General features: G+C 59.4%; 3 protein-coding genes and 1 non-coding gene across 4 annotated transcripts; 3 read left to right on the plus strand and 1 right to left on the minus strand.

Annotated features, from left to right (window-relative positions):
- Positions 1-168: 168 nt before the first annotated feature.
- On the plus strand, positions 169-2,151 carry BESB_068440 (uncharacterized protein; the record flags this gene model as incomplete). Its single annotated transcript, XM_029365237.1, has 1 exon — positions 169-2,151. The coding sequence occupies one exon, from the start codon at positions 169-171 to the stop codon at positions 2,149-2,151; it is 1,983 nt and encodes a 660-aa protein (XP_029218820.1).
- Positions 2,152-4,099: 1,948 nt separating this feature from the next.
- BESB_068450 (putative ribosomal RNA large subunit methyltransferase I) lies at positions 4,100-8,890 on the plus strand (the record flags this gene model as incomplete). Its single annotated transcript, XM_029365238.1, has 8 exons — positions 4,100-4,459; positions 5,125-5,698; positions 5,946-6,131; positions 6,526-6,603; positions 7,036-7,125; positions 7,386-7,580; positions 8,331-8,552; positions 8,784-8,890. 8 exons carry the CDS (start codon positions 4,100-4,102, stop codon positions 8,888-8,890), a joined length of 1,812 nt encoding a protein of 603 aa, XP_029218821.1.
- On the plus strand, positions 7,834-7,907 carry BESB_069840. The gene has a single exon. It is a non-coding gene; the product is annotated as a tRNA-Ile (tRNA).
- A 1,472-nt stretch (positions 8,891-10,362) lies between the features above and the next one.
- On the minus strand, positions 10,363-16,632 carry BESB_068460 (uncharacterized protein; the record flags this gene model as incomplete). The annotated part of the gene is made up of 9 exons (XM_029365239.1): positions 10,363-11,048; positions 11,552-11,666; positions 12,181-12,447; positions 12,844-13,430; positions 13,905-13,998; positions 14,336-14,436; positions 14,727-14,826; positions 15,279-15,382; positions 16,425-16,632. The coding sequence occupies 9 exons, from the start codon at positions 16,630-16,632 to the stop codon at positions 10,363-10,365; spliced, it is 2,262 nt and encodes a 753-aa protein (XP_029218822.1).
- Positions 16,633-16,723: the final 91 nt, after the last annotated feature.

Below are 16,723 nucleotides of genomic sequence, written 5' to 3' on the forward strand. Positions count from 1 at the left end.
GGGGACGGCGGACACTAGTCAGCGTTTTTCTGTCAGCGACACAGTAGGTCATCCGTGTGAATACAGGTGCGTGATTGTGTTGACTCTGTGGTATATGCAGCGCAAAACGCTTGGATTCATCTCCAACCGACGGCGCCATCTCAACGGGAAACAGCTCCAGAATCCGTTATGGCTCGCGCTCATCACTCACCTCCCGGTCCCCTGCCCGATAACCGAAGCGAAGCCAGGCCTGAGCTTGGCACTTCAGGTTCCACTGCGGCACCGCTGCGATGCCTGCCGCCTCAGGGGAAGCAGGATTTCAGCACGCCACCAGCGGCTGCCTCAACCGCTTCTCCTCACCCTCGACTCCTTCTCAGCACGGGTCCGTCTCGCGTGCCGCCAGTATTTATCCACCAAAAGGCTGGAATGAACATCTCTGTAGCGACAGCCGCTGACCACGCAACTACTCCGCCCCGCGAAGTGCTCGCGCACATTCGGTCAACGGAGATTGCTGGGTCGCCTTCCTCCAGCAGCTCTCGCGATCCAGGCCTGCCCAGCCCCTCGGCATATTCGGGTGTAAATGCCGGCTGCTCTCCAATACTGACTTCGCCGCACACAGGGCTAGGCAGTGACGCGTCGGCCGGCGTAGAAGAGGGGGGTCGAATGCCTCCGAAGGATACCCAGCACTTTTCTTCACCGCTTTGCTTTCGCGTGATGCCTCGATGTCGATTCAACACCCAGGCCGAGTCCCTCGGCAAACACCACGTGGCGGCCCTCGGGCCTCCGCACACACACGCTGCAGCAGCAAAGTCTCGAACAGGTCATCCTGCCACATCGGCGGGCGGGGCGTCTCTGGCGACATGCAGCCCCAGTCTCTTCGTGAAAGGAGGCGCGGTACAGGCCCCAGCAGGACCAGCGCGCTTCCCGGCGACCAACAAGCAGCCTACACACTGGGCACGCGACCCTGTGCTCACGCCAGCCACCAGAGCCCCCACTCTGGGAAGAAGGCACGTGGAGGCCGTGTGCCCACAGCCGGCTGCCGCCGCATTCCCTCGGCGTTCTTTAATAAATGCGTCTTCTCGGAAGAGACACCAGCTGCCCCCGTTCGGCGGACTCAAGTTGCCGACGCCAGCGACGAAAACCGCCATGGCCGTGGCAGTCTCGCAGCAGAAGAGCGCGAAAAAGTTTCCAACTGCGGACTCATGTCGAACTCCCCTGATTGCGGAAACTCTTGTACCGTCCCTCAGACCCTCCGTGTTCCCCTTTTTGCTCACGGGGGCAGTCGGAGCCGCCGTGCCCGTGGCAGGGGGCGTAACGCATCCCCTGCTTGGCGTCCGCTCGCAGCAGGGCCAGCGAGTCGCTGTTGAGGCTGCTGCAGGCAGACAAGGTCCCGATATGCCACAGGCGACCAGGTTTCGCGTGCCTCCAAAGCCTGCAGCTCCCAAGGGACAGGTGTGTGCTGAAGGAGGCAGCTCTCCGTTCTCGCGGTTGGACGGCACAGCCGCCTCTGAAGCGCCTTCGAGCGAAAGCTGCGTCCACGAGAGTTCCCCTGGGCGTGGGCCAGAAGCTCGGCTGAAAGCAGAGATATGCACCACGGTGACTGGCGCGTTGGCAACAGGCAGCCGCCACCCGTCGCCCCTCGCACAGGAGCCACTCAGAAAACGCGCGGATTCAAGACATCTGAGACTTGGCGCCAACGTGCCGAGGTCTCAGAACATCCCCGCGCTGGGGTTGCAAAAAAGGCACCGCCAGTTGCCGGCACTCGTAAAGCCTGGGCACGCAGTTGGGTCAGGGACGGGAGTGCATGCCACTTCAAGCGTTGAGCGCCTCGACTCGTTGCGAGCTGTATATGGGTGCTTACGGCCTTTCAAAAACTGGGGGGCTCCGCCGGGCGCGACCCTCATCCAGGGGACGCCTCGGAAAAGAACGGGCTCTGGGGCGAGCAGGAGAAGCGTCGCGGGGAAGGAGCTGGAATCTGAGGAATCCCCACTCGAGTTCCCCGTAGGCCTTCCTGAAGGGAGGAAGGGGCAGCATGGGCAGAGCAAAGACACAGGCAGAGCAGGTGTGGCTGACCAAGGCGCCGGGGGTAAAAGGGCCTCAGATATCGCCGTGACACAGATAAGGGGCGGCAACTTAGTCAGGATGCTCCCCGTCAAGGAGACCAGACAATGAAAATGGAAAACACCCCCTTTTGGCCGTGTGCCTCTGGGCGGAACCCGCGGGCTCCCTGTCAGAAAGTGGTCACAAAACATAAGAAAAACTCCCGTTCTGAGCTCCACTGAAGCCCCCGCACATGGCTTATTTGCGGAGACTGCAGCGCTGTGTGCCCACGACAACCAAAACTCCAAGTGGGTTTTCTGCTGATGAATCTGTTCCTGTTTTCTGCCGTGAAGCTGGCGGTAAACAGAGCTGTGTGCGCTGCCGTTTCTCGAGATATATTTCTTCGTCGAATGCAGTCTCCAGGAGGAGTACTATACTGGATTTGTCACAGTACTCATGCATGTCGTCCTCTTCAGTCTGCGGAACAAAGTTTCGTGACCCCGAGCTACAGCTTTCTTGCTGCAATGACAATTCCTCTGGAATGAATACAGTCAACGATGTCTCAGCTAGACAAACGTGGTCGCTACGGCGGCTATCTTTTGCAGTCAGAGACGCTGACAAGTACTCATTGCGTGCTACTGATTACTGTTGCGGCCGGAGCGGAAACATGAGAAAAGATGGTTATTTCCGATTCGTTTCCTGGGTGTAGAGCGCCTATTCGATCGGTGCTGGGATTGTTTGCTCGGATTTCGCAGCACAAGTCATCGGGACTCGGGTGCACCAGATCAAAGACTGGTACCCCTTGCTTCAAGAAGGGTGCTTGCTTTGAGATACCCTACGCACGGTTTGCTAGCTGGTGTCCGCTGATTTGAGCTTTATGGGATGGAGCGTGGCAGCTGGAGGAGTTCTGGTGGATTCACGCGCCCATGCTGCGTCTAGTAAAGGAGCACTTCGTTCGTCAGTAAAACTATATGGGCACTCGCTCTCCTGACACGGATCTGTGCTAGCTGAAACGCACTGCACGGAGACGCTTGCCGTCACTGAAAGCCTCCAGCCAAACTTTATACCGATTTTCCGCATCCAGGGAGAAGCGGCTTCCCATGGCACACCGTCCGCCAGCCAGTTTCTCTGCTAGTGTGTCGATACCAGGGGCGGTTGCTCCAGCGTAGAACAGTAGTTCCCTACGTCGGGTGGATCACAACCGTACGCCCCTCCCCCCGTACCCGACCTCCAAGAGAGAATTTGGAACCGGGAGAAGTAGGTAATTCAACCCGAATGCAGAAATGCCAGAGACTGGCCACATGGAGCGCCAAATCGGTTGTGCCGGTGCCTGTCCACGCGCGCTTGCATGCAGCCCCACGTGGCGCGCCTTTGTCTTGATATTCCATGGAATTTGAGTCTTTCGCCTTAGTTGCCTTTCGGCATTTTTGCTTCGTTAACTGATCCGTTGATGGCAGTCCGACGGTGGCGTGTTCACCGTCACTGCCCGGGATAGTGTCATGCGACGGTGTACGACTTATTGCAAGTCATGCACATGCGGCAGTCGTTTGCTGGCTGGGAGCGGGAGAGTAGTGTCTTCTGCAGTGAACTCTAAAAAATACGTTCCTTTGAAGCGTGACATGACTGACGCGTTCCTCCACCAACGCCGCGGGTTCTGGTTTGGTTTCCTGCAGACTCGAGAGTGATATTTCGTGGCATTTTCCTTGGCGTGTTCCTAGTCAGGGCCCGCGTGCCTTCGCGACTTTGCGGCACCAGCGCAAATCGCCGAGCCACAGTCGGCTTGAAGCGCGGATCTTTATCTGAAGTTATGTCGCTTGTACAACACACCGACTCCGAATCCCTTCTCTGCGGCTCAGCTGCCGTTTCGTCCCGAGAGGCGATTCGGCCCCCTGTCGTCCCCTGACTCTCCGCAGTGCTGATTGTCCGTGGCAGCCTGCTTGAAGATCCCTTCACTCGAAAGAGGGTTAGATGCTGCGCCTGCCCCATGCGCGCGGAGTGCGCGGAGGAGGCCCCTGTTCTTCAATTCGGTCCTGATAGTGCGGACTGCTCGAGTGAGCATGCTGTCTCTTCCGTCCCACCCATGTCTCCTGTGCCTGTTATCTCGGCCGCATCGGCGGCGCCCTTCTCTTTCAGCCGAGCTGCACACTTTCTGACCCGCCGGGGTCGAGCTAAGTTGATCACCTGCGGAGGGAGTCCTTCGTGGCGTTTCCCGACGCATCTGACCGGGCGCGACGCACTCCGGCGTAGACCCGCCTTCGGGTTTGGCGATCCGCGCCTCGTCAGCGAGGTGTGGCCTCGTTTTCTTCCATCCGGAGGCGGCGCTGAATCAGACACTGGAGGTCCGTGCGAGTCTCGAAACAGACATCCCTCGGCGTCTCCAGTCCCCGGCGGCTCGCACGCAGCCAGACATGCGGGCACCCCGACGGGGTTGATCCATGAGGTCAGTGATCGTTTCCGCCGATCTCTGCCAAATGGACAAAACTGCCTTGTCGAGCGCGCAGCACGCTCTCATGGCAGCCTCGTTAACTTTTCAGCCGCCCCCCTGGCGCGAACGGCTTCAGTGTGTGAAGCACCTGCGTCGACAGCGTTCTCCTTGTTCGCCGGCAGGATCATGGATTCTACGCGTTCGACGCTCCCTAAGCCGAGGCGAGCGAGCGACCCTATTTCAGCAGACAAGAGAGCGATCGGCGCGTCCTCTGCCGCACATCGGCCGCCGTCGAAATGCGGAGCTTCGCAGACACGAAACCTTTCATCGCTCGCGGAGGGAGGCGCTGCCGAGAGCTCCGTTCCTGAAGGTCAATCAGACGCCACGCCAAGCCATGGGAATGTGTCTGACCCCGTTGTGGGCTCCTGTGCCTGTGTCGTTCACCTGTGCGCCTGCAACGTGCGCACACAGCCGTGATTCTCCCCGTCGTAGACTCGTTTTCGCAGCTACGTTCGCGGTTCACAGTAAATCTGTTTTCCACTGAGACGCTGCCAGTGCGTCTGCCATTGGGCGACGGTTCATGATACCCAACGTGGCGGACTCTAATTCTTTCTTCTCGTAGGAAAAAATCTCTGTTGGCTGTCTATGTTGATGGCCTGCGCTTTTCTGCAGATGCTCAGACGGTGCGCGGCGTGCTGGTTTTGAAGACTCCCGCGGGAGCGGGCGCCACCGCCCGTAGCTCTCGCCCGTCCTCTCCCTGGATTTTCAGCAATGAAGTGGCCTCTTGCTCTCTTCAGAATCCGTTCGAGACCAGCCCGTTGAAAGAGGCGTCAAACCCGGCTGCCGCCGCGAGCTTGTCCGCCTCCAGCGAGGCGGGAGACTCCGCGGCGGCGGGCGAGAGGAAGGTGGAGCGTGGAGCTCTTGTGCGGCTGCAGGACGAAAAAGGCAACGCCTACGGCATTGGATACTACAACCGGCATGCGCTGATTTCCGCGCGTGTCCTCACCGACAAGGCAGACGAGCCCATCGATCAGGACTTCTTCCTCCGCAGGTTCAGAGCTGCACTCCAAAACCGAATTCACCTGAATCAGGCGCTCTCTAGGAGCACCCCGACCTGTCGGTACCGCCAGCCGGCTGAGCCCCGAGAGCACATGGACCTGTTTTTCCGCCTCGTGAACGGAGAAGCGGACGGTTTACCCGGGCTGATTGTGGATCTATATGGCGATTATGCATGTGTCCAGTCCTTGACAAGGGGTAAGTTCGGCACACGCAGAATCAGGAATCAAGCGAAGAGTCTGTCGAGGCTCTCTCATTTAGGAAAGAACTGCAGCGTGCCGCAATATCTCGCACGCGTTTCTGACCTCAGCGTAGTGACAAGCGTACGGGGCAGCCGACGGAGGTCCGCGAGACGTACGATGGGCCTCCTTGCTGTCCAGAAGGGAGACGTTGCAGCATCGGTCTGCAGGCTGCTGTTTTTCGATGGTTTTCCTTATGTGAACAGGTATGGATATGCTGTTGCCCGTGGCGAGTTCCGCCTTACGCCGCCTGTTGGATCTACAAGGCATCCTGGTTCGCAGAGACCTCCCAGACAGAGCTCTCGAGTTCCCCTGTCCATCCCCCAAACTGAATAGCGGTGACAGCGAGAGAGTGATCGCTCCCTGGATCTCCGAACCCCGCGTCATCTATGGTAGGCCCCTGTCGCACCTTGCATCACTCGAAGTAATAGAATTCCAGCTACGTATCAGGTGTTGCATCGTGCGCGCTTGTTAGCTGTCGTCTGCGCGTCAGACCTCGCGAAGTCCGCGACCGCAGGCACCGCGACGCGGCTTGCGTGGCGTATGTGATAAAGCGCTTCGCCCTCGCCGATAGGACGCTCGCGCACTAATTGTATTACAACTTTCAGAGTGTCAGTCGGGGTCGGCATGTTCCGAAATGCGAAGCAAGCGACTGGCAAACATAGTACCGTTGTGACAAGTCTCGGATAGCGCGGAAGGATAGACTAACCTCAAAACAGTAATACGATTGCGACGATGTGCCGGCGCATGCGTGGTTTTGTTTCCTCGACCCTTTGCTGGCATTAGGCAACATTCCCGACGAGGTCACGGTTGCAGAAAACGGCTGCCTGTTCCCCGTGGACATGCGGCGGTCTCCGGAGACAGGCAAGTCGCTGCAGGCCGTGCGTTAGAAGTGAGGAACGCGGAGACAGGGTACGGCCGGCTTTCCTTCTTTGAGAATCCGTGGCCAGGAGTCTCCACCTCCAATTCGTGGCTCTTTCTCTCTGAAGTGGGCCGTCATGTGCGGGTTACGGACTAGCGGCGCGAGCGACGCAGACAAGCACAGGAAACCTGTGACGCGCCTTCAGGCTCGCGCGGGACTCAGGGCGAGGCAACTTATTCACCGCATCTGCATGTTTCAAGAAACTGATACGGCAAGTTGGGGAGAGCGCTGGCTAGCGGATGCGTCGTCTTCGTTTGGCGGCTTCACATGCCGTTGCGGGCCTTCCCTGTGCTGCATTTTGAGAAGATGAGGCAATTGCTGTCGCGCAGAGCCGTATGTGACGTGGCGCTGGGGTGCTCGTGAGCGACTCGCAGGCTGGCGCTTCGATCGAAGGGAGTTCCGGAAACAGGTCACACTCTTGAGCCAGGGCAACCATGTTTTGGAGCTGTTTGGCCATTCATCAGGTGCGTTCTCTCGCAGGAGTCATAGGGTAGTTTGTTGGGAGTCAGAGGTGGGCGGGCTGCCATCTCTGCCGGTGTTTGAAGCCGACTAGAGCGAGGTGTCGGATTCCAACTTCAGCCGCCGCCGAAGCGAGTAACTCTTTCTCCACACTAACCGCAACAGCTCCGATGCAAAAACACACCGCATCGCCACCCAGTGGAGCGCGTTTCTGCAAAGCATACTCGGAAGAGCCATTGGTGGTATGGCTGGTGCGTGGCTACAGCGTGCAGTCTCACTTGCCTCCTGCTGGGAAAAGCGAAGCGATGCGTCGTCGTGGACAGCAGCCCGCGGTCGATGGAGCTAGCCCGACGAGGCATGGAGATGAACGGCATCACTTCCGACCAGCTGCAGATTGAAGAGGAAAATGCCGAGGCTTGGTTAGAGAGCTACGCGCGAAGGATGAACAGAACCAGCCAAGGTACAAGCAACCGAAGGCCACAGCGTGCCAGCAGCAGCTCGGCCTGGCTCCACGTGCCTGGTGGCGTCTCGTCTTTTCCAGCGTAGAATTGTGGTGTTTTCCGCGTCTGACTGTTCACCCGCTGCCTGCAAACCGGAGGAAGAGTCCGCGATAGTATGAGTGGCCCAGGAGATGTAAATATATCAATTTCGGCCTAGAGACGGAGGCCCTTTCAAACGAGCGACGCACATCGAGAAGGCAAAGATCTACTTGAGGTCCTATAACTCAGTTGGTTACAGCATCCGGCTAATGACTGGAAGGTCGCCGGTTCGATCTCGGTTGAGACCACGCATTCTTGTGGCCGTCTCCCGTGCCGCGTCTCACAGGATGCACACCGCCGCGCCCACTGCATGCTTAAGAAACGTATTCGAACAGTCACCTGGAACCTGCGTTCCTGGAGAGTTCCTAGAGCCGCCTGCGAGGCTAGCTCGTGAAGCGTGTCGCCATGCGTAGTGACTAGGTTGTTCTGCTTCCCCAGTAGAGCTTGTCGAGGAGTAAGAGGAGTAAGACACGGGGTGCTTGAGATCGAACTGGCGACCTTCCAATTATAAGTCGGATGTTCTAACCAACTGAGCTATAGGACGTGTGCGGCGCCTTTCCGACGATGCCTTTGTCAGACGACGCACGGACGTGCTTTGCGTGCGAGAAAGCGCTCTGCGCTGCGCTTCCTGCAGGCGCACTGTCTTGTCGCATGCTGATGCGTTTCTGCAGATCCACGCTTGTTCGATATAGTCGTTCTCGACACACCGACCCTCGCATATCGCAAGAGCGACCTCCCGGAAGCGCGGGCGACCGTTCGGCGCTTGGTAGAAGCAGCGGCTCTTCTCACGGCGCCCCGCGGCTACATGGCCATAACAAACAGCAGCCGGCACTACTCACCTGGAGTCTTTCTGGCTGACGTCTCGGCAGCATGCGCTGGCGCAGGCCGGTCTGGTAAGCCGCTGTGGACTCACTTCAGTTAACCACGCAGACTGGGTCGAGTTCCCACCGCGGAAATGTAAGTATTTATTCGTAAGTGTGCCTACGCGTAGAGAGTGTTGCAACTGCTATCCCGCATTACAGGTAGTAGCCTGCAGTACTGACGGGATTCTCCCTGGTTGCCTCTGTTCTTTTGGGTTGGCACGCAAAATGCCTATTTGCACGGACTGTTTGCGCTGCCTGTAGCGGTTCTGTGTGCGGAGGGAGGCGCGGGCTTCGACTTTCCGTGTGACGTCAGACTGCCGCGGTCTACGGAGCTTCAGTGGGCTGTTGTAGAACTCTCTGAGCCCTAGACTGACGGTGATGCAAAAACTAGCCGGTCCTGACGACGCGACAGAGAAATCTGTTATGCTATGAAGGCAGCAGACTGTTCCACAAAGAGGACACCAGAATAAGGAAGTAGTGCTCACGAAGAACACACTACTGTCGAGAAGTTGCTCGTTACAAAAGCTATCATGCACGCTTGCATCGGTATCGCTTCAGCAGGGGTTTGGGCCTTTGTATTGTTGTGTGGTGCCGCCTCTCTGATATTTGCTACACAGAGAGGAGGACAGGTGTTCCCTGAAATTGAAGTGCTCCCCAGTAGGGACAGATATTTCCTTCTAAAACGAATCTTTAGAGCAACACGGAGTGGTGTCAAAGCCACTGGACGCTACTGTTGCTTTCAGAGCAGAAGAAAGCCAACGCCAAAAGGAAACGCTTCTGCAGTCCCTCGAAAGTAGTACGAGTCATGTACGAGTCATGCAGTCGCCAGGTACGATACAGAAAACCCGATTTAAAGTGAGGACTCCAAACACTAGCACAACTCCACTTAGAACTTTTCTGCGCACTGCTCCTTGTGACGTGAGGCACACAGGGCTCCCATAGAACCGTGAGCCACGCAGGTCTCTGAACTCGCTGCTGGCAACGACTTCGCACCATCCAAAACAGAGCTCGTGGAATCTCGAGTGAGGCCGCGTGAGCGCCGAGACACCCGGAAGCAGCCCTTGGCCGCTGCGCCATTTGACGCGCAGAATTCGCAGGTGAACCTATGTCACCGGAGGCCCTCTCTTCCCCCTTTCCCCTCCACCGGCTCTGTCGAAAAAGAATATGCCTACAGCAGCCGTCTCTGTCTCTACAAACACCAATGATCAGCTTTCCTCACTGCGAGGCACGACAGACTGTGCGCACAGAGCTCAATGGACAGACTGACCACAACGCGAGAGACAAATCTAGCTCTTTGTAGGCGGAGGCCCTACCTCAGAGGGCAATCCCCTGTTCAGTCACCGCGAGAACGAACCGAATGCAGCCGCACAGCCGACGCTACTTTTGGCGTCTTTACCCTCCAGCTCGACTGCGGCTGCTTTGCTTCCCGCCCTGCCCGCGGCCTCGGCATCCCGCCACCCCTAGAGACACAACTGTGCTCGCCCTTCGAGACCCAGAAAAAACCCAGCACCGTCACTCGCCTCTCTGCGACTCAGCCAGCCCTCTACGAGTGACGGTGGCCTTCCTCAACTGCACTCTGGGGCTTCTCGCGTGTGGGCAGCGCACGCAGAATCGATTCTGATTCTGACTCGCGCCTGAGACGCTTCAGCACTTGAAGTCCCTGAGCCCGACCTCGTTCTCCAATTCTCCCTTCTGTAAAGATACAGCATCACGCGCTAGTACATGCATACCAGTGATCACCAGACGCTTCTTCTATACGCCCGATACAAGCAAGAATTCGACACGCGCAGAAACGCCGCCCGCAGGTGGGCGCGTTCGCCTTGTCTTCACGGCCTCTCGACTACTCTGCTGCACTGGCGAGGAGGCGGGTCGCCATAGGTGTCGCGGCATTTAACACGCGCCGCTGAGGCGCGACGACGGCGGACGGCGCAGAGAAGAGGCCAGCGCATTCCAGGCTGGAGGCGGCAGCGGCCAGAGCGCCCGCAGAGTCTTCGTCAGTCGCTCTGCGGAGTCGGTCGCGCCCCGTTGTGAGCGAAATTGCGTGTTTGTAAAACTTGAGCTGCCGGCAAGTCCACACGAGAGCGAGGAGGAGACAGAGGAGCATGGTGAAAAGAGCGAGTAGGAGGGCAGATAGTGGCCGCGAGTACTGCAGCGCCACAGCGGCAGACTCCAACGACGCACTGGGCTCGCTAAACAGAAGAACGGGACCGTTTCCTCCTCTCTTCCGCGAAACGCAAACTGAGTCCTCAGAGGCGGCGCACGACGGCCGCAAAGCCGCCGCGCCCTCCTCGCCCACGACCGACCCCGCCGCGGACTCCAGCGCCGACGCCTGCGACGAGGACGCGAGCGCGGACCCGCCTGTGGACGGCGGCGCAGGCAGGGAGGCGCTCAGACTCTCTAGCACCAGCGCCAGACGTGCGCCGCCCAGCGCAATCTGCTTCTCGCAAATCGCCTGGCTCTTCTCCACGTATTCACGGCTCGGCCCGTACGGCAAAGACGCCGACGAGAACGTGGCCCAGTCGAACTCTGCATGCACAGAAACGGGGAACACGGACGCATAACTCAAAGAAGACGACGCCCGCGACGCGAGCGAGAGACAGGCGCACAGGACGCAAGCGACCACACACGGAACCGCCGCGGGGCAGCTTGACAGCCTCAACCTGTCCTCCAGCCTCGCCGACCCGCGGCGCACCGACACACGACCCGGAAAGCCGAGCAAAGGCCGGAAACAGCGAGATGGAACTCCACACGCCTCTGCAGGACCCCCTCCGCCGCGTGCGTATGCACGTAAGCATGCATGTATGCATGCGTGAATGTAGTAGGTATGTATATATGTATGTACATATGAATGCGCGTATGTATGTATGTACGCACATATACGTGTGGAGGTATATACATACATGTGTATGACCAGAAACGTCAATACATGCGCGAACAAGCGAACGCTTGAGCACGTGTCTGCGAAATGAAACGCCTACACATCGCCCGCGAACCGCTGGCGTTGGTGCATGCGAGCTCTCGTGACGCACCAGAGAAGACGTGCTCTCTCGCCAGCTGGTGACTTTCTCGGACGATACCCGCGAAGTCCAGAAACGTTTTCCTCGCGTGAGCGTCGAGAGGATGGAGTTTGACAAGGCGCTGCGCCTGCGAAAGTGAGGATAGACGCAGAGAAGCAAAAAAGAAAAAAAAGGGCGAACCGCGCGGTGAAAGCCGCCTCGAAACTTCGCTTCAGAGTCAAGAATAAGCCCCGTGCCTCCATGACAACGGGATCGTAGGGTAGAGGGACCCACGAGCAGAGCAAGGCCCCTTCATGGAGTTCTTTTCAAATCTCTCGACTCCTATCCGCTAGCTAAAGGGGACAGTAGGCCAGACGAGGAAAGCGGAATGGACAGGAAGCGAGCAAGCCACCAACGCTCTCGCGCCGGTCTCAGCGGCTGAATCTTTAGCGTATTCACCGTCTTCTAGCGTGCACAACTCTGCGGAGGACCTTCTCAGTCGCTGAATCGCTTCGAGCTCGCGCGGCGCCTGCATCCCACCGAGCCACATCCTCCCGCGCTAGCCGAGCACGAGTAGAGACGCTTAAACTCCAGCCCGCGACGACGGCATACTCGCAGCTGCCTGCTTTCAAGATGCGCTAGGCTTCGAGCCAGGCTCTCACCTCCTTCTTGAGCTCAGTCATGTCCACGTCGTAGAACAGCGTATCGTACTGGCCAAACGCTGCATCCCATTCGCTGTGCAAGGTGTGGGAGCTGCGACTGCGCTTCTCGCCGCGAGGCGACTCAGTCCACGCTTCGTCCCCCGGTGCCGAGCCCGGTGGCCCCCGAGGGGCAGTCTCGGTTCCGTCGGGCTCGCCTGCCGACAGCGGGTTCTCCGTTCCTGAACCCGAGGCCGCACCCGCCACCGACCCCGGCAAGATTACGGTGATCTGAAAACAGAGGCGCAGCGTGGGCAGAGCGGACTGTGTGCGACTGGCGCGCTGTCCTCGCCCAACTGACTGGAAAACTTGGTCGCAGCAGGCGCGAGCGCGCGCGAAAAGATGGGACGCACGGTTTCAACGCCCAGCCCGTCGCTGCCGTCTGCCCTCTCTGTCTGCTGCCTCGTCGCTGCTCTTTCACGCCCGCCGGTGAAGCAGCAGCACGGCCGCGCGCGTCCCCCTCTCTCGTGCCTGGACGCGCGCTGGGAACAGCGTCACGCAACCACAAATCGGTTACCGGTCCCGCATCCGACCCGCGCACACCGCCCCCCCCCTTCCCTCTGTCTGTCGAGAAGAGGCAACATCCAGCACAGGTTGTTAACGCGCGGTTTGCAGCGTTTGTCTCACGTTGTTTCCGCCGTCGTCGCCCTTGGGGAAGGCAGTTGAAAAGGTTTCTGTCGAGTGAAGCGGCTGGTGCGCGTCACCGTAGACGTGGAGCAGCACGCGCAGGTGGAGGTTCAGCGAGAGTTTGCTACAGACGGCTGCGGGCGCAGACTCGGCCGCGGCGGCCTTCTCGCTCTTCGCGCCGCCGGCATTTCTCCGCGGCCCCTGTGCGTCCTCAGCGGGGCGGCTGAAAACAAGCGCCGGAGGGACGAAGTAGTCCGCAACTGAGCGCCCAGAAGTGCCTGCAAACTCGGGCGCCGACGTGCTGCTGCTCCACGACAGCAGCGCGGCGAGTTTTTCGCTGAACGCCTGCAGCAGAGGAAAGAACGACGACGACGACAGCGACGAGTGGAGAAACGCGACAGGCATGTCGGCTCCACGCGCAACTTCTTCCTCACGCGCCTGCTCCTCTTGAGGAGGCTCCGGAGGCCCTCCCCCATTCGTCGCTTCGGCCTCCCTCGGCGCGCGAACTGCGGACGCCTTCGGCGAGCTCTCTTCGCTTCTGCAGTTGCGCAGAGACTCGTAGGCTTTTATCAAAATCCACGCGCTACCTGAAACACCAGACGAGACACATGCCGCTGGCGCCGTGCGTTCGATGGCTGCGTGCGCCCACGGAAACAGAAGAGGGTCAACCGCCTACATCCATGTACATACATATGTCAGCAACACGGTACATTTGTATTTGTGTATATATATCTGTATATCTGTGTATGCGTATGTATACATTTATATATTTATGTGTGTATACATGTATGCATATATGTTTATGTATGCAAAATTTATGAATGCGATCTAGCATGGAGTTGGCTCGAGGTGGCGCAGGACAGGAAACCCATGCAAGGATGACTCAACCAGCTGAGTCTGATCCCTGGTCCCTACTCGCGTATAGGTGCTATCCTGCGCACCACCACACGTGGCGGATGCAAGACTTTCAAGTGTTTTCTGCGTGTGAAAAGGGCATGCGCTCGACTTGCCTGACGCTGCAGAGGCATCTCCGCGCTTCTGTCGAGCGCAAGAGAGCTTACCGGTCTGCGGGTACGGCTGAACGGCGTCGCGAGGATCTAGCGTCAGCCCCTGCGGGTTGTAGACGTGGCTCGTATAGTGCCATGGCTTGAAGATCTGCACACGCGCCACGCAACCCCACAGCCAAGCCTGCAGAAGTTGAGTTCCCAGACAGCGGGCTCGCCCCAACTTTCCTCTCCCCCTCCGCCTCCCCCCGCCTTGCGCCTGCGAACTTCGGTGCGTTCAGAGGGGAGCTCTCGAAACTGGCGGCTGCCTCGACCGTCCAGCGCCCACGCAGGCCCGCACGCGCCAGGACTGCCTAGGTGAGCACGTAAATGCCCCACTATAATAAATACACAGAGGCATGAAGGCTGTTGGCTCGCTGCAGGGAAGATGTGGACAGAGGCGCGAGTTTGGCTTCTCAGTCGAGAATGTCTCGGAGGAGGCCACGTACGCGGATGTCGTCCTGCCGAAGGAAGCCGCGGCAGTAGCGGCCGGGCATCGAGCAAGCGACATGGTCTAGCCACACGGCGGCAGTCTCCAGAGTCGACGTCGCTGCAGAGACGAAAAGGCATGCGCAGGCGTGGAGGGGACGGGGAACACTCAGCTTGCAAAGTCCACGCGTCACACTCGTCGCTACAGGAGCCGGGGAGTCTCCCCTGGTCGAGCGAAGCCGAGCAAAAGATCTACACCGGAAAACAAACGACGCGCAGCCCATGCGCACCTGCGACAGCGGCTCTGCGGGCGAGTGGACATGCAGAACGCCAGATCAGCTGGAGGCCAGGCCCCGCTGAGGCGACGTCCGCAGAACGAGCCCTTCTCGCCGCGACAAGCTGCGGACTCACTGGGGTACTCGGCCGTCCACTCCGCCAGAATCGCCTCGATTTTCTCCACGGTGTCTGGCTTCAGGTACTCCCTCGCGACCGCTGCAACAAGCATATGCGCCTGAACGCCCACGAAGCAGAAGCGGAGCGGGCAGCATGCGAAGCAGACAGAGAGGCGATGCAGACTAGATCCTCCTCGCAGGTGAGTCCGAGGCAAAGCGCCATGTGTGAGGTCCAACCAGATGGATACGCCCACAGTGGCTGCCGCACGAGTGAGCGGAAAAATGTGGAAGGCCTTGCCAGACACCTCAGCGACTCGACGAAGAACCGCGAGAAGGCCTCCAGACAGCTAACGCCGCAGCCGGGTCGCCACCGCCTTGCAGCGACGGCACGGATTCCACAGCTGCTGCGAGAGGAGACCTTCTAGTCTGCAGCCGGTCCAAGCGGCGACGAGAAGGCAACCAAGCGGAAGGCGGATAGAGACTTCGCGACGGTGTCTATCCACCCGATTCACAGAAAGCAGCGCATCGGGGTGGGGGGGGGGGGGGGGGAAAGGAGGCGGCGGACCCTTACCTGGTCGTGCCAAGCCACGACTTCGCTCGCGTTCCGCCAGAAGGCTAGTGCGACGAGCGCGAGGCTCCAAAAATTGAGAAGCGTCTTCATGAGCGCCGCCTCTTCTGCAGAATGCGGTCAACGCTGCGCAGGAAGTCAGCCTTCGGCGGTTTAGGACGCGCCACAGCGAGCAGCGAGACTCTGTCCGCCAATGGCGCGGCGGGAGCACTGCAGAAGCCAGCGCGAGAGGAGAAGGCAGATAGTTTAACGGGAATGCCGGGCGCACGCTGGACAAGCGCCGTCGCGGACAGTCGCGCTGCACGCAAGGGCGAGGATTACGCGGGTGCCGGCTTTCCTCGGGTTATTAACGAACCAGACGAGAAGTCGACGGGCTCAGTGAAAACAGGAAAGCGTGCAGACAGTGATAGGAGGAGGGGTTGCTTGCGTGAATGTGTAGACAGTGGCACATACGCCCACGCCACCTGGCGAGCGTGCTCTCCCGTTGCAGCTGGAAAGGCTTTCGGGTTTGAAAAGATGAGCTCTCGGGGGGAGGCGAACTGTCTGCTGACTAGTCTCCAAAAGAAACAGACGCGCCGCATGGACAGTGTGCCCGAGGCGTCTGACGGAATCCGAGCTCCAGTCGCACCTGTGGCAACCGGTTTCCGTAGCGAAGGTAGCAACGCCAGACAGGCGGAGCCCGTCAAAAAGGCGAAAAAAGGCAGGCACAGCGATCGCGCCGCCACGGCGGTCAGGTCTAGCTTACGCGAGTCGCGAATCGCAAGCAGAATCCGAGAAAAGGAGCGGTTGTGTTTCGCGGGGTTCGTCCAGGCCAACGGTGATCCAGTCGCTCCGTTCTTGCGCGGATGCGTCGGCGGGGCAAGCGCCACGCGCCATCGAGACTAGGACAGGGCGCCCTCGGTCACGCGCGAGACACGAAAGAAACTGAGAATGACTCTGCAAGTCAGTAGAGCAGCTCACTGCAGGAGTTCTCGTGGACTCACCCTGCCGCAAATCGAACTAAAGGAGCGCGAACGGCGGAGAAAAACAACGGCCGGTCCGCTGGCTGTCTGCCGCTCCCCTCCGCGCAACGACGCGCTCGAGAAAAGGTTCCGCAGCACGCCACGGCACAGAGACGAGGCAAAAACCCGTGCCAGCCACTGCGCACACCTCGACCGTCCCTTCTCGACATGCACAACGGCCATGGCGGCGCCTTCTTTTCTCCTGCATCCGCAACCAGCGGATAGAACGCTGCGCAAACACCCACCTTTCCTGAGTCGCTGCTTGCTGCTTGATTCACACCGGACTCAAGAAACTGAAGCTCGACCGCTGCCTTCTCACGCGCTGCGTGCGACGAGCTGCCTCCTAATGTGCGCATGGCGACCCTCCTCCGCGTGGACGCGCAACTTTCGCGGCAGGCCCCGCGAAGATATCCCTCTCCCCCCCCCCCGCCGCCCCCCCCCCCCCCG

This window comes from Besnoitia besnoiti, chromosome VI (assembly GCF_002563875.1).
Source record: "Besnoitia besnoiti strain Bb-Ger1 chromosome VI, whole genome shotgun sequence".
Lineage (NCBI taxonomy): Eukaryota > Apicomplexa > Conoidasida > Eucoccidiorida > Sarcocystidae > Besnoitia > Besnoitia besnoiti.